General features: G+C 46.8%; 1 protein-coding gene across 1 annotated transcript in view; it reads right to left on the bottom strand.

The window, feature by feature from the left end:
- Positions 1-17,524, bottom strand: part of LOC135037958 (zinc finger protein ZFP2-like) — a 145,981-nt gene extending 128,457 nt beyond the window's left edge. Inside the window, exon 1 of the mRNA XM_063954610.1 lies at positions 17,255-17,524. Coding sequence (XP_063810680.1) covers positions 17,255-17,323 — 69 coding nt within the window. The 5' untranslated portion in view covers positions 17,324-17,524. The remainder of the gene's footprint in view (positions 1-17,254) is intronic.
- Positions 17,525-22,827: the final 5,303 nt, after the last annotated feature.

Here is a 22,827-nt window from a genome sequence, read left to right as displayed (position 1 = left end):
TGTATGGTATTATTAATGCTCATAATTAGATTATTTGTTTAGTTAACTCTGCACCACATGGTGGATTTATTATTGCTGTATCTCTGTCTTCGCCACCAGGAACGTGGTGGACGCTGCATGTTGCCTGGGGACCTATTGCCGATTTACTCTACGCGGACTGGGGACACTTCCGCCGTGTGAAACGCACCCTGCGTTCCACGTACTGGAACTTCCGGTTGCGCGGCAACCGGCGTGCGTTCCACGGCTTGTGCACCCGGGTGTGTGTGTGATGAGGTGATGGGTCCCTGGCGGCGGCATCGGACTCCAGGTGTTGGTGGTGAGTACGGTATTGTGAGCATACATAAGTAGCTCACAATTGATGCAATAGTTGCACGGCACACAAGCACTTTTCTTCACATGGCAGCTAGATCATATGCATGGTTATTCCCCTGAGGAAGGTTGTTCACCGAAAACGGCTGTTTGGGATGTTACCAGTGATGAGTATATGCCTTTGCTTCCTATATTGATGCCGATGTGATTACCTATGTTTGGAAACACTGCTTGGAGTAAAAATCTATCTTGAAAAATCAAACGCAGAGTGCTGGTTCTGTCTCAACTCTCATTACGAGTGTTTGGCATGTGACTCTATTCATGAATTTAACCGGACACCTGCTTTTTAATTAATGGAGAGTGTCAGTGCGGCTTCCCGGGACTTTGTTCTGTGTTTTTGCTATATATATATATATATATATATATATATATATTTATTTATATTAGAGTATTTAAACCGATTGTGAGGACTCAATATGATGGTATTCTCAGATTAATCATTTTCCAATAAATTCCCTACAAAAATGGATGAATTTATGATAAGGTATATGCAAAAATCTTCTCTAAATTACCACGTCTGGTGAATTGTATATTGCTGTATGCTCCTTCTATATAGATCTCATCTAAAGATTTGAGTCCTTCTTTATCAATATGGTTATTAATAGTATTTGTAACATATAAGACATACAAGTAAGATTTTGACCTCTGCAAGAAAAAAAATCTAATGAACGTATGTCATCTACTAGATATGTATAGAATTAGACAGATATCTGCCGACATATAGTAAATGTGGTCCCACAGTACCCTCAATTGAATCCATAAATGTGTGGGCACATCGGGTAAGTGATCAATTTCTCAAATAAGGGAATCCCATGAGAGCTATCAATCAATAAAATGTATCATGGTGTGCATCGAGATCTTAATTCCCCATCATTGAAAGGTAAGTGGCTATTGTTATATTTTATCTCTTAAATCTCAGGGTATCATCACTTGGATTTGTGAATAAATGAGTGTAACAGGTAAGTAGTCTGTTTCTCAGAAGGGAGAATTCCGGGTACACAGTGGGTCACATGATGGTATGCATCAAAATCACATTTTTACCTAATGTATGTTCAATCTTCAAAAATAAGGTAAGTGACTATTATTTTCCTTTAGCCCTTTTGGATACTGGTATCCCATTAAGGATGCCATTGACCTTCAAACCTGAGAAGATCTCCATCTGTGTCCCCACCTCGGATGTTCATCTCAAAGTGTCTACTACCCAATGCCTAATGGTCTGTGTGAACTTATTTGAATGCTAGCCTCAAATAGGTTACATACTCATGTATTCCCTGCATAGGTGAATAAATTCTATGTTAAAGTATATCCAGGGCTCTTCCCTAAAACACCACATCTAATAATGACTATGTTACTGTATACTCCTCCTATATGGATCAGATCTGAAGTTAGCAATACAGGTATTGATAATATGCATAAAATGTGGGACACATGTACAGGAATCTAGCCCCTACAATGGATTTATAAGTACAAATCATCCCCTAAATATATATGAAATAGACATATGTCTATTAATATATAATAATGAATGTGACCTCAAAATACCCTCAACTGAGTCCATGGATATATATGGACACAACAAGTAAGTAATCAATTTCTCAAGAGAGAGAATCCTAGAAAGGCAAAAAAACATTAAGTCATATGATGGTATATATCAGAATCATAGTTCCCCAATTATAAAAAAGATAGGTAGCTGTCATTTACATTTGATCTCTCAAATCCCAGGGGATCATCACTTGAACTTGTGAGTAGGTGGACGTATCCGACAGGTAATCATTTACTCAAAAGGGAAAACTCCTGGATACACACTGGATCTCATAATGGTATACAACAGGATCATGTTTTCTCCTGATGTACGTTCAATCTCACTAAAAAGGTAAGTAACTGTTGTTTTCATTCAGACCTCTTGGATGTTGACATCCCATTAGGAATATAATTTGGCTCTCAAACCTAAGGAGATTGCTATCTATATCCCCACCTCGAATATTCGTCTCAAAGTGTCTCATACCAAAGGCCTGAAGGCCCTTTGGGATCCCATTGTGATGTTGCAGAAAGTGGTTGTAGGGGAGGAGGATAATTGGAATTCCATTTCCTTGGAATTCTGAATTTCTTACTGGGAGTAGCCCAAGCCTCTTCCATAATTTCCTTCAGCTGTTCTGACCCAGGAAACTCAGTCCTGACTGTATTGGGACATTTAAACACAGATGTCTTGGATTTTAACACAGGCTCTGCTGATTATTCTAAGGACAGAATGGCTTTCATCACATTAATTTACTCAGATATGTCCACTGAGCTGAGACCTTCCTTCCTCATCTTCGTATGCAGAACCAGAGTGTAATGAGTCTTCATTCTCCAACGAATCCTCATCTGAAGCATGTGTAGACTGTGAAGATGTTGTTTCATGTCTATGTGCTTTACTTACCACTGGCCTTTCAGCCTGTTTTTGTTGAGAGGCTGCTGCTTCCCCTGCTGATAAACCTCAGGAGGAATGCTGCATGTAAGGGTTAATCGTGTAACCTATCCCTGGTACAGAAGTTGGAATTATCCACTGAGCTATACTGGATAATGTCTGTACAAAGGTAGCCCATGGTGGTTCAACTTGCCCCTGTGTCCTCCTTGGATTTTTCAAGAGACTTTGATGAAAGCTAAAACAATTTTTTTGAACCAGATCCTGAGAGGTTAACCCAGCTTTGGCAAACATGATGAATATTGGTGCTGCTGTGAGTGTATTTTCCTCACCCTTGCCGCTCTTAGACATGATAAATAATCAGACACTTGCACAGTGTACTACACAATATGTGACTGTAATCACTTTAAATTTTGTTAGAGTGACATAAAATCCGACCCTACCCTGCTTTGCACAAGCATTGAAGATCAGATTAGACAGGAAAAAACTGACAGATTTATAGTAAATTCAGCAGTCACAGTTTATACATTAGTATAATAATCAATATGAGCACATAATCAACTACAAATACATTTCAAGTATGTAGTAGAAACCTATTACTGAGAAAGAGCATCGAGCGTCTGGAACCGGAAGTGACATTGGGCGCGCACACACAAGGGCGCACACAAGGACGGAGCGGCAAGGTGCTAGAGCCGCAAGCCGAAGGAGCCAGAAACCGGCAGCAAGGGGGAAGCCAGCAGCCAACGGCCGGGGAGAGCCAGCGACCAGGAGGAAGCAGCGGCCGGAGGGAGCCAGCAGCCGGTGGGGAAGGGAGCCTGCAGCCGGGGAGAACAACTTTTGTGCACAGATCAGTGGAGCAGGGAGCAGATAAGTATTAACTTTCCCTATTAGCTTTTTCCACTGTGTTGTATAACGGATTGTCATCCTTTGTCCATTACTGCATTTTATTGTTGAGTCCCTGTCTTTGTACTAAATGTATCCTTATCCTATCCATTTATTTATATTTTTATTTATTGTCCCTTATTCCTTTATTTTAGTTATTGTTCCTTATATATTCCTTATATATTGATTGTCCCCCTCTTTTTGATTTTCTGAAGGTAACAGGGAGTTACCACTAATTAAAAAATGGGGGTGGGGGGCGTGGCTTGGCTGCCATCGAGAGCACACAGGCTTTGGGTGAGCTCCCACCAAACCAGCCTTGCAGACCCCCTTTAAAGTAGCTCCAGCCCAACATCCTGCCCCCATATCCACCCCACTTGGTGCCTGCATACTTCGTCTGCCCCAGGAGCCGGGTTCGCGGTGCCAGGGGGGGGGGGGGACTCCTACCCCTCTGCGGGTTGCGGCCTGTTCTCTACCTGGGGACCGGGGACTCAATTTCCCCATCTATACAGCTGGAGACGCCTGCGGTGGGCTCGGGCGCCTCTCCCACCCTGTACCTCTTTCTGCAGCTTATCGCTTCCATAGCCACTGAGGGACCGTCTTCTGCAGTGGCTGCTGCCGTCCACCGCCCCCTCGCCCTATCTGCACGGCCTCGCCCGGCGGCGGCCCCGACCTCTGGACGCGGCACGTGACGCCGCTACGGCACCCGGCAAAGGGTCCCGGCGCTCGATCCTGGGGCCATCCCCGGCTGTCCCCAGGGCCTGCCTGCTCCTGGGGTGTTCGGAGATGCGGGGGACACGGCCAGCTACAGCCGCCCTCCTCAGAATCCACTCCAGACGGCCATCTTACCTCTGCAGTTGGAGGACCCTGTTGCAGCCTGGAGCCGAGCCGCTGACTGGGTGAGCCTTTTTCACTGACCCCACTGCTGCTGCTGCCCCCTTTCCCTTTTGCTCCACAGCTTGGGGAAGGGCTATTGGAGGGCTTTTTTCTTTCTCATATTTTGCACCAGTGAATCTGGAACTGTTTCTGTGCATTTAATATTTACTGCTGGTCCTGCTCCTATTACACAGTGGATTTGCCTTATGAGGTGTATGTATTGGGTTGGAGCTCCCCCTAGTGGCTCTCCCATATACTTGGACTTACATCTGTGACTCTACTGCCCTTATACCTGTCTGACAGAATTTGCAAAGTGCCTCGGGTCGCCTACTGGGAGCCGGTGACACGGATGTCCAGCACCCGCCCTCTCCTTTCCGGGGATGCGGAAACCGATGCCCACTGTGTGCTTGTTACCATAATGGCTGAAATCTGATTAATGGCATGCTAGTGCCATTCCACTGGTAGTCACCATGCTGTAGGCACTTCACAGCGCATTGAGCAGCACCATGCATATAGTCTCGCTATCACATGCTATCGTTTAGTCATCTGTCCTCCTATTAGCGTGGTCAGATCTGGAAAAAGAAAAGTAATACTACGCAATCTAGGGAGACCATGACCCAGCCGGGAATGAGATCATTCCTACAACCTACTCCCACAACGCTTTCTGGAGATCTCTCTCCCTCAAGCCCCTCTTCCTGTCATTCCGCCTCTCCTGCCTCCCCTTTAGCGATGGAGCAACCCGCCCCCCACGCTCACAGTGATAATGCTCTTCAAGACATCTTGAAGTTTATGAAAACACTTCCAACTAAGCAGGACCTCCAAGACACCATCCATAGAGAGTTGACATCTATCAAACATGATATCTCGCAGCTCTTGGATAGGGTAACAGCACTGGAGGACCATCGTGACTCCACTGATGTCTTTATGGGGTCCCTAATGGATGTTATCAAAGCTCAATCAGATTAAATCCGGTCGCTGCGGACCCGTGTGTTGGATTTGGACAATAGAGGTAGGAGAAACAATGTCCGGGTGAGAGGTATTCCCGAAGATGTCCCCCAGATAGGCCTAGTAGATGCCCTGACGAAAATATTCAATGCAGTTCTGGGTAAGGACCCGGCTAACGCCATAATCTTTGACAGAGCTCACCGTGCCCTCAAACCGAGAGGGCTCTCCTCCGACCGACCTCGGGACGTCATATGTCGATTGCATTACTACTCTCAGAAAGAGGAAATTATGAGCAGAGTGCGCTGCCTGGATGGCCTGGACTTTAATGGCAACCCAATTTCCATCATCCAGGACCTCTCCTGGCATACGCTTCAAGAAAGAAAGACCCCTCCATCCCTTTACGGAGGAACTCCGCAAACGACAACTGAAATACCGATGGGGTTTCCCTTTCAGCCTACAGGTCTCCGCTTCGGGAAAGATACACACCCTACATACTCCCTCCGACCTCCCCACTTTCTGCTCCGGTCTCGGTCTCCCAACCCTGAAGATTCCGGATTGGGACTTCATCCTCCCGGATCTGCACCCACCTCAACCTGCGGGGAGTGGAGCGTCATGGCAAGTTGTACGTAGCTCTCAGAAGAAAGCTTCAAAAACCCTCCCCGTGTGCCAGGACTCCTCCGCTACCTGACGACATTGTTCTTTACTGCCCTGCAAACTGGATCTTCTTGTTTTCTGCAGGAGGGTTGAATGTTCCGGCTGTGGCATGCTGGGTGAGACACATCCTATGCGGCCTCGTGCCACTTCTGCCCCATTTCACCGTGTTCTCCCCGGCTTCACCTTCAAACCTGGAGCTTAGTATTGAGACTATACTAGTAGACAGTTAGTTGTTACTTCCGGTTAATGCTAATGTTTTGCTTTTGTTTCTTCGTTCTTTTTCTTAAAATGATCATAGTAGATATAGTGCCTGAGGGGGTGACTCCCTTGGCCCAGTCCCGCACATGGCCGTTGTGCCCTATGGGGTTGCTGGTATACATACTTACCAGCTCTCCCATTGCGGGTATTTCTTTGCGCCTGATGTTCCTATTCTCTGTGACCTGCTCTTTTTCCTTTCTTTCTCTTCTGTATTGTCTCTCACTTTCTTTAGTGACCTGTCCGAGTCTCCTGCTATCCTGTACTGTGATACGATTTGATGTCTGCCCCGGGTACACTTAAATTTGCCTCTATCAATGCCAAAGGTTTTAACATCCCTGAGAAGAGGTCCCATTTATTTCGGACACTGCGGTCGGACGGAGTAGATGTGGCTCTGATACAGGAGACACACTTTAAGATCTCTGCCCGCAGGCCCTCTTTAGTAAATCATAGATTCCCCCTCGTTTGCTACTCCAACAACCCCGAAAGTAAATCCAAGGGAGTCGCTATACTTTTTTCTAAAGCCCTACAAGTGACTGATGTCTCAGTCCATAAATTAGTTCCTGGGAGATTGTTGGTGGTCCAGTGCAATATATTTTCTCAGGCGTACACTCTCATAGCCTTCTATGCTCCAAATCAGGGCCAACTGTCCTTTTTCCATTCCCAACTTCCCCGGCTTGAAGCCCTCATGACAGGTAGTGTTGTTTTGGGAGGCGACTTAAACTGATCCATGGATACCTCCATTGACACCTCCCCACCAGCCCCTAAATTCTAAATGAAAACATAGACAGGTTAGGAAGGTCTTCCACGAATTTCAACTTGCTGACTCTTGGAGGGTCACACACCCCGCTGACAGAAACTTCTCATTCTTCTTGCACCCACATCAGGTTTACTCACGTCTAGACTACTTGTTTCTGAGCCATAAACACCTCCCTTTAATAGTGGACGCCTCCATTGGCTCCATTACTTGGTCAGACCATGCCCCGGTATTCTTGTCTCTCTCAGTTCCCTCCCGATCCCCCGGCCCTTGGACCTGGCGCCTAATGAATCCCTCCTATATGATGAGTATTGCAAATCTGAACTAGATAAGGCATTATCTGTAACGATACAGGGGAATTATCCAAAATTACGGTCTGGAAGGCCCACAAATGTGTTATACGGGGTAAATTGATCCAATTAGGCTCTTTTGTGAAGAAAAATAGACTAGCCTTAACCACCGCATTGTTGCATAAAATCCATTCTTTTAGGGCCCGCCATAAATTCTCCCTGTCTCCCTCAGATTTGGTGGATCTGTCCGAAGCCCGGAAGCACCTCCGGAAAATCCTCAATGACAAAACCCAGGCCTCTCTGCGTAAATGTAACAGCAAATACTAAAAATGGGGAAATGAGCCGGGATGCTTGTTAGCACAGGCACTTAGATCCCAGAGAATGGCCTCTTTTATCCCCTCTATGAAAAATAGCGCGGGCTCCGTATGCTTTAAAAACACCTGAGATAGCAGCGTGCTTTAAAAATTATTATAACACCTTATATAATCTAGGTGATCCCTCTCCGACCCACGATCCCCTTTCTAATATGTTGAGATCCAGGAAATACTTAGCTAAAGTGGCGCTCCAGTTGTCACTCTCTGACTGTGACTCCCTGGAAGCACCCTTTACCTTAACTGAGGTTGAACAAGTTATAACCTCCACCCCCTTACGTAAAAGTCTGGGCCCGGATGGTTTTACCGCCATTTATTATAAGACGTTTAAAGAGACTCTCGCCCCCAGATTATTACAGGCCTTTAACTCCATCTCAGCTGATACACATTTCTCACGTCAGTCCCTGGAGGCTCAAATTAATGTGATTCCTAAACAAGGGACGGACCCCTCAGTGTGTTCCAGTTACAATCCTTTATTTAAACTAAAATCCGAGTTTTTTCCCATTTCAGCAAAGAGCAGTAGTATCGAGTCCTTTTATAAAATCACTCTAGAAGATTTCAAGGAACTGGTTGTGAAACAACAGAAACATACTCATTACCAGTCCAATTTATCACGACAAGAGAAGAGGGCTCTTAGAGTACTTACCCAAGATACTACAATTACCATTAAGGAAGCAGTGCAAAAAAATGGTGAGCTGCTCATATCAGATAGTGATGTCACTCAGGTGCTAAAAGGGAGGGGTAATTCTGTGAAGGAAAAAACAATGCTTCCCTAATGCACACTGAGTGAATAATATTCCTACATAATAGTCAGATAATACGGAGATCTTGGTTGCGTATATCTGCAGATATAGGGTTAAGCCCACAGGCTGATCGACAAGGCCTCTCCGTCACTGGGGGTCCCTAATATTAGGTATGGGTCCGGGGTGCAGGACCCCATAATGTCGGCACAGGTCGGCTACCCCAGGTCAGCACACAGGTGAGAGTTAATAGGGTTAATAAGAAGCACAGAAGTGCTATGTGAGTGGTGTGATTAAAATAATACAAAAATATATACAAAGTGATAGGGAAACTCATAAGTGTTAATAAAGTGTTAGGGTGTGCCGACCTGAAGCAGCCCAGCGATACCGACACAGGGGCCACCACACCCCACACCCACCCCACAAATAATTCCAAATATGTCTGGGTTGAATTCCCAGTGTAAGGCCACATGGTAATGGCTCCTACAGCATCTGAGAGCCAGCTTACCTGGGGATACCCCTGACTTCCCCCTATGGCAGTCTAGAGTCAGCAATCCCTCCTAATGCTGACCCGTTCATGCCTCTCAATACAATGCAAAAAAATGGTGAGCTGCTCACAAATGTGTTATACGGGGTAAATTGATCCAATTAGGCTCTTTTGTGAAGAAAAATAGACTAGCCTTAACCACCGCATTGTTGCATAAAATCCATTCTTTGGAGGCCCGCCATAAATTCTCCCTGTCTCCCTCTGATTTGGTGGATCTGTCCGAAGCCCGGAAGCACCTCCGGAAAATCCTCAATGACAAAACCCAGGCCTCTCTGCGTAAATGTAACAGCAAATACTAAAAATGGGGAAATGAGCCAGGACGCTTGTTAGCACAGGCACTTAGATCCCAGAGAATGGCCTCTTTTATCCCCTCTATGAAAAATAGCGCGGGCTCCGTATGCTTTAAAAACACCTGAGATAGCAGCGTGCTTTAAAAATTATTATAACACCTTATATAATCTAGGTGATCCCTCTCCGACCCACGATCCCCTTTCTAATATGTTGAGATCCAGGAAATACTTAGCTAAAGTGGCGCTCCAGTTGTCACTCTCTGACTGTGACTCCCTGGAAGCACCCTTTACCTTAACTGAGGTTGAACAAGTTATAACCTCCACCCCCTTACGTAAAAGTCTGGGCCCGGATGGTTTTACCGCCATTTATTATAAGACGTTTAAAGAGACTCTCGCCCCCAGATTATTACAGGCCTTTAACTCCATCTCAGCTGATACACATTTCTCACGTCAGTCCCTGGAGGCTCAAATTAATGTGATTCCTAAACAAGGGACGGACCCCTCAGTGTGTTCCAGTTACAATCCTTTATTTAAACTAAAATCCGAGTTTTTTCCCATTTCAGCAAAGAGCAGTAGTATCGAGTCCTTTTATAAAATCACTCTAGAAGATTTCAAGGAACTGGTTGTGAAACAACAGAAACATACTCATTACCAGTCCAATTTATCACGACAAGAGAAGAGGGCTCTTAGAGTACTTACCCAAGATACTACAATTACCATTAAGGAAGCAGACAAGGGAGGGGGGTTAGTCATAATGAATAAGGATGACTATATTAATGAGGCGCACAGACAACTGCATAACAATCAGTTTTATTCAATACTTAAAAACAACCCTACTCAGTCGTTCATACAAGAACTGCGTACCCTCTTGGATTCTGCAGTCAGCTCGGGGGTCATATCCAAGGAGGAACACAGATTCCTTCTTCCTCCATTTCCGGTCACACCCACCTTTTATTTTCTTCCAAAAATCCATAAATCACTCACATCACCACCCGGGCGGCCTATAATTTCTGGTATTGACTCACTTACATCTAATCTATCCTATTACATCGATTCCTTCCTTCAGCCACATGTTTCCACACTGAGGTCACATCTGAGGGACACGACGGACTTCCTTAACAAAATTCAAAATATACCCTGGAAATCAAGCTATGCATTCTTGACACTTGATGTTCAAGCGCTATATACACACATTCCTCATTCTAAAGGTATTGATTCCATACGTGAACGTCTGTCCTCGGATGGGGACCTCAGTGTGGAACACAGCCAATTTTTACTTGACTGTATTTCTTTCATTCTTCATCACAATTATTTTCTTTTTCTTGACGTTTATCATTTACAGACTATGGGGACGGCCATGGGGACCAGGTTCGCGCCCAGTTATGCCAACCTATACATGGGTGATTTCGAAGATCACCATGTGTGGGACGGCACCTGGGACGCGAACCTGGTTTTCTATGGCCGCTATATCGATGACCTCTTTATTATTTGGGATGGGGACTTTCTTTCAGCTTCTTCTTTTGTATCTTCTCTCAACTCTAATCACTATAACCTATTTTTCACTTCCACGTACAGTCAGGAGAGTGTTGACTTCTTGGATGTGACCCTTAGAGCTGTAAACGATAAAATAATTACCTCTAATTATATAAAACCGGTTAATACTAATTCGTATTTGCATTATAATAGTGCACATTATGCTCCCTGGAAACGCAATATCCCAAAGGGACAACTAATGAGGTTGAGACGTAACTGCACAGAAATAGAAACCTTCCATACACAAGCCAACACTATGATTGAATCTTTTAGGATAAGGGAGTATCCCGAAACTATTTTGGCACAAGCCTTAAAAGAAGTCTCTAGTATGGATAGGAATCATCTTCTGACTAAGCAAAAGAGTCATAAATTTACTCAGGAACATCAAAAACAAAAAGAAATAAAAGATAGACAGTGTGCTTTTATTAGCAAATACAATAGATGCTCAGGACAAATTAAAGCCATTATCACTCGAAATTACAAGGTTCTTAGACAGGATAATGTCCTAGGAAAACTATTACCAAGTAATGCACTAGTGATTTACAAGAAGAACAAAACACTAAAAACTATCCTAGCACCGAGTCATCTAAGGATGAATAAAACAAGTAAAAAAAACCCTAATCAAACCTGGCTTATACAGAGACCACCTGGTTTTCACAGATGTGGCAAAACAAGATGCACCATGTGCTCGTACATGCCAAGAAAAATAACATCTGTACAATTACCATCTAATAATGAAGAATATACATTACAATCTTTTATGAATTGCGACTCGAATTTTGTAATTTACCTCCTTAGATGTGGATGTAACCTATGTTATGTAGGAAGGACCACGAGACCACTTCATACGAGGTTTATGGAACACCGCCGCAATATCATGAAGAATTGTACCACACATAGTGTCTCTCGACACTTTAACGATATGCACTCCAATGACCCCAGTAGCCTTTCTATTGTGTGCTTAGAATATATCGCACCTACAGCCAGAGGTGGCGACCGGTTTAGAAAGTTATGCAATAGAGAGGTTTACTGGATGCTGAAATGTAACTCGTTACATCCCGATGGACTTAATGAGACAATAGAACTCAACTCTGTAATATAAATATCTGAATGTGTATTCTCTGCTATTATTCTTGTTTCCCCTCCCCCACATACTGTGTCATCATCTAAATAATGGTTTCCATATATTGTGACTGACCTTATGTTCCCTAGTCCTTAAAGACTCTAACAGGTATATGCAATAGCGGGCGAATCGCGTCATTAGATCCGCCTCTGTATGATTCACCCGCTATCGCCAGCCGCAGCCCTGTCGCCGGGACCCTGCATTCGCAATATTCAATGAAAAACTGATTCGCCCCTCTCGCAGGCGGATTCCGGCCAATCGGCGAGCAGTGGGTGTACTGAATTCGCCTTCCCGCCCAAAGCAGCACTATATTAGGGCTTGTTTGTTGCATGTGCTCTGCAGCCATTTTGTGAACCTGCAGAGAGGTGTGAGGAGGTGCAGACAGGGGCGGATTGGGAAATAAAAGTGGCCCTGGAAAAATTTATGGAAGTGGCCTCATGTGGGCGGCACCAAATCAACTGTAGGCGGAACCAATAGCAAAGTAGGCGGGATTTCTACTTCAAAACGTAATGTAGGCGGAGTTACACCAGTAAAAGGCAGAACATGTCATATTAGCTGGACCGAACATATTAAAATGTTTAGAAAGCATTATGTTGTAGCAGAAGTACTAAAGAAATTAAACTGGGGTGACATTTCATTTTCTGCACACTCACTAAATACATTTTAAAGCAATTACAGCTACATGCTTTACTCTATTACAGTGGTTCTCAAGCTTAGTCCTCAGGACCCCAAACAGCTCACGTTATCGATGTCACCTAGCAGGTGCACAGGTGTATTCATGATTACTCACTACCACATTTCATATGGTGGAGCTAACTATTTCACTTGTGATTTTGTGAGGAGATCTGATAAACATGCACCGTTTGAAGTCCTGAGGACTGAGTTTGAGAACCTGTGCTCTATTAAAAACAAGGAATACCATTGCCACTAAAACTTCCCCCCAACCTACCGCCGCTGACACCCCCACCGGACCTGACGCTAACACATCATCAGATTTTGAAGCATAGGTTGAGCAAGAGACAAATATTCTTTTTTCAGCACTGTTTTGTTGCATTTTCATGAACACACCTTTACTGTATTCACCGAAAATATATTGGCATCTACCCACCCCTATTCTGCCTCTCTGAGCATAAGTAGCTAAAGCAGGGGTGGCCAACAAGTCAGAGGCAAAGAGCTAAAAAAATATCTGTAGTCAAGCCAAAGAGCTGGTATCATAACTGGCACGAGGCCACGCCAAATTTTTGTGCGCCCGCCTTCAATATGACGTTTGTAGGAGCATGACCATGTGTCACACCCCCATTTTTAGTTACACTGGGGGTGAGAAACACTGAAACATTTTACACATTACGGCAGGCAAGAGCCCCTATTTTACACATTACGGCAGGCAAGAGCCCCTATTTTACACATTACGGCAGGCAAGAGCCCCTATTTTACACATTACGGCAGGCAAGAGCCCCTATTTTACACATTACGGCAGGCAAGAGCCCCCATTTTACACATTACGGCAGGCAAGAGCCCCCATTTTACACATTACGGCAGGCAAGAGCCCCCATTTTACACATTACGGCAGGCAAGAGTCCCCATTTTACACATTACGGCAGGCAAGAGTCCCCATTTTACACATTACGGCAGGCAAGAGTCCCCATTTTACACATTACGGCAGGCAAGAGTCCCCATTTTACACATTACAGCAGGCAAGAGTCTCTCCCAGTCAGAACTTGAAGACAGGCAGGGGAGGAGAAGGGGAAGGCTGCCCTACTAACGGATTGCCGCTGCGGCCATCCTCTGTAAAGGCCAGTACTCACCAGCCGATGTCAGAGAGATGTGTGCTGAGCGAAGCGCTCAGCACACATCTCTCCCGGCGCTCAGCACAGCGCGATCTGTGCTGAGCGTGCGGGGGGAGACGGGGGGGCCGCTCACTTCACCCAGCGGGTGAAGTGAGCGACCCGCTAGATTGGCCTGCATGCAGGCCAATCTAGCAGCAGCGATAGCGATGCGCGGGGCTGCGCATCGCTATCGCTGAGGGGGCTACACACGGAGCGATCGTGCTTAAAATCTAAGCAATCTAGTCAGATTGCTTAGATTTTAAGCAGCGATCGCTCCGTGAGTACCCCCCTTAAGTGTAGAGACGGAGATAAAGCTATCTCCGTTTCTCCATCAGGGGGGTTCTGCTGTCACGAGCTACAGTGTCAGGGAGTGGGCGGCAGGAGCCGCAGATCAATAAAGAAAGACGAAAGCCACAGGTTGGCCATGGCTGAGCTACAGTATAAATGCAAGATGAGAACAGTTTTTCCTATGGACACAAGTCTTTTTTTATGTCCTTATGCAGTACAGAAATTAATATTTTACAGAATACATTCAACTTACATGAGCCCCTATTATATAGATTACAGATTGTAAGCTTGCGAGCAGGGCCTTCCTACCTCTATGACTGTTTGTTATTTCCCAGTTTTGTTTTATCAATTATAAAGCGCTAAAGAATTTGCTGCGCTACATAAAAAACTGTTAATAGATAAGACCCCCTGACCACTGGACCAGACGCTAGGACCCCCTCTTGCCCACCAGACCGAATCCTACTGCTACCATCAACTCCCCCCCCCCCCCCCACCAAACCACCCATACCTACTGCAGCTGCTACCATCAAAGCCAGGACCTGCCGCAACCGGATCCAACCTACCCCCCTCATTCTCTGTAGGGGGCATCGTGGCCATTGCATCCCTTATTTCGAGTGCCGGGCTCCGGAATAGTGTGTGTGTGTGTGTGTGTGTGTGTGTGTGTGTGTGTGTGTGTGTGTGTGTGTGTGTGTGTGTGTGTGTGTGTGTGTGTGTGTGTGTGTGTGTGTGTGTGTGTGTGTGTGTGTGTGTGTGTGTGTATATATATATATATATATATAAAACACATTTTTACACATAACCTTTATCCCCCAACACACCCCAAGGCGTATTTCTAAACTCACACACATATAATAGTCCACATACACACACATTTAATAAAGTATTAGCACCCCACACACACATAGTTGTATGCTCACTTACTCATGTATTTTTCCCACACACTCACATACAGACACACTTAGTATACACACTCCCAAATGTATGCCACACTGTTACATTTCTGCACATAACCAACACCCCCCAAGCATTTGTTTACCTCCTGGTGGGTGTAGAAAGCAGGGTGTAGGATGGATGCTGGCCAGGAAGGGAGGAGGTCGGGACACAGGAGAGACGGGGCCAGCCAGTATAGTAGCTCATTGCTGGCTTGTCCCAGGGGAGGGGCCCCAACAATCCCGGACTGCATTTGCATATAGAAAAGGCTGGCTGCTCTGTGGCACTGTCCAAACTGCTACAGCCCTGAAACACCACATTTGAGGACAGTGAATGGGTGTCAGAGTTCAGAGCGGCCAGGAGCACACATTGCAGTGCCCGCCGGCCGCAAGCTATATGAAAGTACAGAGTAGCTGCGGGCCGGGGAGCACAGTGCAGGCAGGGCCGGTGCAAGGTTTCTCGGCACCCTAGGCAAATTGTCAGCTGCCCCCCCCCCCCCCCCCCCACATATATGTGTGTGCATGTAGTCTCATATTATATATATATATATATATATATATATATATATATATATATATATATACACACACACATGGTCGAAGTGGAAATTTGGAAGTGGGGGTATGCAAAAGTCAAGGATGTAAATATGCACGTGCCTTCGGTGCGCACGCTCCAGAAAAGGGGGCGTGGTCACCCAAAAGGGGGCGTATACCGTGTAGTAGAACCCCTTATACTATCTAGTACTGGTGCCCCTTTCACATTATAGCACACGGTACGAGCTGAAATTCACATTATAGCACACTGAATAAGCCGAAATTCCCCTTGTAGCACACTGAATGAGCCGAAATTCACATTATAGCACACTGAATGAGCCGAAATTCACATTATAGCACACTGAATGAGCCGAAATTCACATTATAGCACACTGAATGAGCCGAAATTCACATTGTAGCACACTGAATGAGCCGAAATTCACATTGTAGCACCCTGAATGAGCCGAAATTCACATTATAGCACACTGAATGAGCCGAAATTCACATTATAGCACACTGAATGAGCCGAAATTCACATTGTAGCACACTGAATGAGCCGAAATTCACATTGTAGCACACTGACTGAGCCGAAATTCACATTGTAGCACACTGAATGAGCCAAAATTCACATTGTAGCACAGTGAATGAGCCAAAATTCACATTGTAGCACACTGAATGAGCCGAAATTCACATTGTAGCTCACTGAATGAGCCGAAACTCACATTGTAGCACACTGAATGAGCCGACATTCACATTATAGCACACTGAATGAGCCGAAATTCACATTGTAGCACACAGAATGAGCCGAAATTCACATTGTAGCACACTGAATGAGCCAAAATTCACATTGTAGCACACTGAATGAGCCGAAATTCACATTGTAGCTCACTGAATGAGCCGAAACTCACATTGTAGCACACTGAATGAGCCGAAACTCACATTGTAGCACACTGAATGAGCCGACATTCACATTATAGCACACTGAATGAGCCGAAATTCACCATGTAGCACACTGAATGAGCCGACATTCACATTATAGCACACTGAATGAGCCGAAATTCACATTGTAGCACACTGAATGAGACAAAATTCACATTGTAGCACACTGAATGAGACAAAATTCACATTGTAGCACACTGAATGTGCCGAAATTCACATTGTAGCACACTGAATGAGCCGAAATTCACATTGTAGGACACTGAATGAGCTGAAATTGTGAAAGCAGGGACAGCCAGAGTGACGACAGGGAGAGAGAGACAGTGACGACAGGGAGAGAGAGAGTGACGACAGGGAGAGAGAGACAGTGACGACAGGGAGAGAGAGAATGATGACAGGGAGAGAGAGACAGTGACGACAGGGAGAGTGACGACAGGGAGAGAGAGACAGTGACGACAGGGAGAGTGACAACAGGGAGAGAGAGAGAGACGACAGGGACGACACGGAGAGTGACGACACGGAGAGTGACGACAGGGAGAGTGACGACAGTGACGACAGGGAGAGAGACGACAGTTACAGTGTGTGTGTTTGTAGGCAAAATACACAAACTATACATACACTCCACACACAAACATACATAACACAAACACAACACACATATACTGTACATTTAAACAAACATATACATTGTACTGCACATATATGTACCTGGGTTGGAGAGGAGAGACACTGCCAGCCACAAACAGCCACTGGAATGATGAGGACACACCACAGCATTGCACAGTAGCTCCCAGTATCTGCAGGCCACTATGCCGGCAATAGATCCCTCATCCCCGCAGCGGCAGCTGCGATCGCGATCGCGTACGCGATCGCGGCTTTCTAAAATAAGGAATGCAGTCCATCAGGGGGAATTTCTGGGTGCCCATAACACCCCCCCTGCGTGTGCTACGGGGTATGGTGCATGGGGAGGGGGGGGGGGGGGGGGGGGCAGTGAGAGAGTCGCGGCAGGATGAGGGGGGGGGGTAATATGGTTACTCTAATGAGTAACACTTTGGAGCCTGCACTCGTAGCAGGGGGGGGCAGCAGGTAAACTGCCGGAATATGTCACTGGGGGGCTGGCTGGGCGCCGGAACTGAACCTGCACTCGCGGCAACAGGGGTAGGGGGACAGCCGTCCGCAATCACGGGGGGGGGGGGGGGGGGGGACACTCGCGGGAGCATAACCTCTGAGCCTGTGGAGGGGAGGGGGGGTGGCTAGAAGTAATATGCTGCACCCCCCAGTCCGCAATTCGCCATGGGAACGGGGGGGGGGGGGGGGGGGGGAGACAAGACACATGCCAGAGCCGGCAATTGGTGGGAGGGGGAGGGATGGGTGCAGGCATCATGCTCGAGATCGGAGGGGCAGGGATCAGTTTGAGAATGTTGTAATGCTATCACTGGGGGGGGGGGGGGGGGGGGGGGGAGCGGCGGCAGCAACTGAGCAGCTACAACATTCCTGCTCCTCATCTCTTACGGAAGAGCAGGAGAGAATAAAGAAAGCATGTTCTAATTATCTTATAGTGCCGCCCTCCAGTGGCCGGCGCTCATAGGCAGCTGCCTAAAGCTGCCTAATGGTAGCGCCGGCCCTGAGTGCAGGCTGCGGAACTGAGCGACCTGACCTCTCCTGCTGAATGATCTCTTCTCCAAGGTGCGTGACGTGCCTGGCGTTGGGGCGCGTATACGTCCTTGTGGGCGGGGACTCTTCATTATAGCCACTGTACTAGTAGATCAGATTGGTGTGCGGGGCCGACTGTCATCCGTGTCCCCGCCCCCTTGGCGCGTCACCCAGTCACGGCTTTTGCGCATGACAGGCAGGCAAGGGAGGCTGGCTAACATATGACAGGCGGCCCCGCACACCAATCGGCCCACCGGGGAAACTCCCGGCGGCTTCTATGGCCAGTCCGGCCCTGGGTGCAGAGCTAGCAATTTGGTTGTTTGCTGTGGATATCTTTGGACACCCCAGCAGGCTTTATTCCAGGACAGTCAGGAGGATTCCTGTTACCCCGGAGCAGAGCCATTTTAGGAGCTTTTACTACATTTGTAGGTAAGTACCACATGTGTGTCTGGTGTTGCATGTATGTGTTTGTGTAGTGGGGGTTGCCATGAGGTGTACATGGGGTGTTTGTGCATGTGTGCAGGTATGTGTATAGCCCCTTGCTTGTGTTGCTGCATTTTTAGGGGGATACTTGTGTTTTGGGGTAGTTTTTCACGTTTTTTTTTTTTCTTTAATTGACTTTTTTGGGTCTTCTATTAGCATTGGTGTACCTCCTGAGTGTGTTTGGATGCTTTCTGGCCATTTTGGGGTGATTTGGAGCAAGTTTAGTCGACAGCCTGGTCGACATGTGCTGCTGACTGTTTTGCAAACATGTGTTTTCCCGCCTAATTTTGCTGTGGGGTGACTCCTGAGTGTGCAGGGATGCTTTCTGGCCATTTTGGGGTGATTTGGAGCAAGTTTAGTCGACAGCCTGGTCGACATGTGCTGCTGACTGTTTTGCAAACATGTGTTTTCCCGCCTAATTTTGCTGTGGGGTGACTCCTGAGTGTGCAGGGATGCTTTCTGGCCATTTTGGGGTGATTTGGAGCAAGTTTAGTCGACAGCCTGGTCGACATGTCCTGCTGACTGTTTTGCAAACATGTGTTTTCCCGCCTAATTTTGCTGTGGAGTGACTCCTGAGTGTGCAGGGATGCTTTCTGGCCATTTTGGGGTGATTTGGAGCAAGTTTAGTCGACAGCCTGGTCGACATGTGCTGCTGACTGTTTTGCAAACATGTGTTTTCCCGCCTAATTTTGCTGTGGGGTGACTCCTGAGTGTGCAGGGATGCTTTCTGGCCATTTTGGGGTGATTTGGAGCACGTTTAGTCGACAGCCTGGTCGACATGTGCTGCTGACTGTTTTGCAAACATGTGTTTTCCCGCCTAATTTTGCTGTGGGTTGACTCCTGAGTGTGCAGGGATGATTTCTGGCCATTTTGGGGTGATTTGGAGCAAGTTTAGTCGACAGCCTGGTCGACATGTGCTGCTGACTGTTTTGCAAACATGTGTTTTCCCGCCTAATTTTGCTGTGGGGTGACTCCTGAGTGTGCAGGGATGCTTTCTGGCCATTTTGGGGTGATTTGGAGCAAGTTTAGTCGACAGCCTGGTCGACATGTGCTGCTGACTGTTTTGCAAACATGTGTTTTCCCGCCTAATTTTGCTGTGGGGTGACTCCTGAGTGTGCAGGGATGCTTTCTGGCCATTTTGGGGTGATTTGGAGCAAGTTTAGTCGACAGCCTGGTCGACATGTGCTGCTGACTGTTTTGCAAACATGTGTTTTCCCGCCTAATTTTGCTGTGGGTTGACTCCTGAGTGTGCAGGGATGATTTCTGGCCATTTTGGGGTGATTTGGAGCACGTTTAGTCGACAGCCTGGTCGACATGTGCTGCTGACTGTTTTGCAAACATGTGTTTTCCCGCCTAATTTTGCTGTGGGGTGACTCCTGAGTGTGCAGGGATGCTTTCTGGCCATTTTGGGGTGATTTGGAGCAAGTTTAGTCGACAGCCTGGTCGACATGTGCTGCTGACTGTTTTGCAAACATGTGTTTTCCCGCCTAATTTTGCTGTGGGGTGACTCCTGAGTGTGCAGGGATGCTTTCTGGCCATTTTGGGGTGATTTGGAGCAAGTTTAGTCGACAGCCTGGTCGACATGTGCTGCTGACTGTTTTGCAAACATGTGTTTTCCCGCCTAATTTTGCTGTGGGTTGACTCCTGAGTGTGCAGGGATGCTTTCTGGCCATTTTGGGGTGATTTGGAGCAAGTTTAGTCGACAGCCTGGTCGACATGTGCTGCTGACTGTTTTGCAAACATGTGTTTTCCCGCCTAATTTTGCTGTGGGTTGACTCCTGTGTGTGCAGGGATGATTTCTGGCCATTTTGGGGTGATTTGGAGCAAGTTTAGTCGACAGCCTGGTCGACATGTGCTGCTGACTGTTTTGCAAACATGTGTTTTCCCGCCTAATTTTGCTGTGGGGTGACTCCTGAGTGTGCAGGGATGCTTTCTGGCCATTTTGGGGTGATTTGGAGCAAGTTTAGTCGACAGCCTGGTCGACATGTGCTGCTGACTGTTTTGCAAACATGTGTTTTCCCGCCTAATTTTGCTGTGGGGTGACTCCTGAGTGTGCAGGGATGCTTTCTGGCCATTTTGGGGTGATTTGGAGCAAGTTTAGTCGACAGCCTGGTCGACATGTGCTGCTGACTGTTTTGCAAACATGTGTTTTCCCGCCTAATTTTGCTGTGGGTTGACTCCTGAGTGTGCAGGGATGCTTTCTGGCCATTTTGGGGTGATTTGGAGCAAGTTTAGTCGACAGCCTGGTCGACATGTGCTGCTGACTGTTTTGCAAACATGTGTTTTCCCGCCTAATTTTGCTGTGGGGTGACTCCTGAGTGTGCAGGGATGCTTTCTGGCCATTTTGGGGTGATTTGGAGCAAGTTTAGTCGACAGCCTGGTCGACATGTGCTGCTGACTGTTTTGCAAACATGTGTTTTCCCGCCTAATTTTGCTGTGGGGTGACTCCTGAGTGTGCAGGGATGCTTTCTGGCCATTTTGGGGTGATTTGGAGCAAGTTTAGTCGACAGCCTGGTCGACATGTGCTGCTGACTGTTTTGCAAACATGTGTTTTACCACCTAATTTTGCTGTGGGGTGACTCCTGAGTGTGCAGGGATGCTTTCTGGCCATTTTGGGGTGATTTGGAGCAAGTTTAGTCGACAGCCTGGTCGACATGTGCTGCTGACTGTTTTGCAAACATGTGTTTTCCCGCCTAATTTTGCTGTGGGGTGACTCCTGAGTGTGCAGGGATGCTTTCTGGCCATTTTGGGGTGATTTGGAGCAAGTTTAGTCGACAGCCTGGTCGACATGTGCTGCTGACTGTTTTGCAAACATGTGTTTTCCCGCCTAATTTTGCTGTGGGGTGACTCCTGAGTGTGCAGGGATGCTTTCTGGCCATTTTGGGGTGATTTGGAGCAAGTTTAGTCGACAGCCTGGTCGACATGTGCTGCTGACTGTTTTGCAAACATGTGTTTTCCCGCCTAATTTTGCTGTGGGGTGACTCCTGAGTGTGCAGGGATGCTTTCTGGCCATTTTGGGGTGATTTGGAGCAAGTTTAGTCGACAGCCTGGTCGACATGTGCTGCTGACTGTTTTGCAAACATGTGTTTTACCACCTAATTTTGCTGTGGGGTGACTCCTGAGTGTGCAGGGATGCTTTCTGGCCATTTTGGGGTGATTTGGAGCAAGTTTAGTCGACAGCCTGGTCGACATGTGCTGCTGACTGTTTTGCAAACATGTGTTTTCCCGCCTAATTTTGCTGTGGGGTGACTCCTGAGTGTGCAGGGATGCTTTCTGGCCATTTTGGGGTGATTTGGAGCAAGTTTAGTCGACAGCCTGGTCGACATGTGCTGCTGACTGTTTTGCAAACATGTGTTTTCCCGCCTAATTTTGCTGTGGGGTGACTCCTGAGTGTGCAGGGATGCTTTCTGGCCATTTTGGGGTGATTTGGAGCAAGTTTAGTCGACAGCCTGGTCGACATGTGCTGCTGACTGTTTTGCAAACATGTGTTTTCCCGCCTAATTTTGCTGTGGGGTGACTCCTGAGTGTGCAGGGATGCTTTCTGGCCATTTTGGGGTGATTTGGAGCAAGTTTAGTCGACAGCCTGGTCGACATGTGCTGCTGACTGTTTTGCAAACATGTGTTTTCCCGCCTAATTTTGCTGTGGGGTGACTCCTGAGTGTGCAGGGATGCTTTCTGGCCATTTTGGGGTGATTTGGAGCAAGTTTAGTCGACAGCCTGGTCGACATGTGCTGCTGACTGTTTTGCAAACATGTGTTTTCCCGCCTAATTTTGCTGTGGGGTGACTCCTGAGTGTGCAGGGATGCTTTCTGGCCATTTTGGGGTGATTTGGAGCAAGTTTAGTCGACAGCCTGGTCGACATGTGCTGCTGACTGTTTTGCAAACATGTGTTTTACCACCTAATTTTGCTGTGGGGTGACTCCTGAGTGTGCAGGGATGCTTTCTGGCCATTTTGGGGTGATTTGGAGCAAGTTAGTCGACAGCCTGGTCGACATGTGCTGCTGACTGTTTTGCAAACATGTGTTTTCCCGCCTAATTTTGCTGTGGGGTGACTCCTGAGTGTGCAGGGATGCTTTCTGGCCATTTTGGGGTGATTTGGAGCAAGTTTAGTCGACAGCCTGGTCGACATGTGCTGCTGACTGTTT

This window comes from Pseudophryne corroboree, unplaced genomic scaffold (assembly GCF_028390025.1).
Source record: "Pseudophryne corroboree isolate aPseCor3 unplaced genomic scaffold, aPseCor3.hap2 scaffold_695, whole genome shotgun sequence".
In the NCBI taxonomy this organism is placed as follows: domain Eukaryota; kingdom Metazoa; phylum Chordata; class Amphibia; order Anura; family Myobatrachidae; genus Pseudophryne; species Pseudophryne corroboree.
The sequence above is the reverse complement of the archived record's forward strand: the minus strand, read 5'-3'. Positions and strand labels throughout refer to the sequence as shown.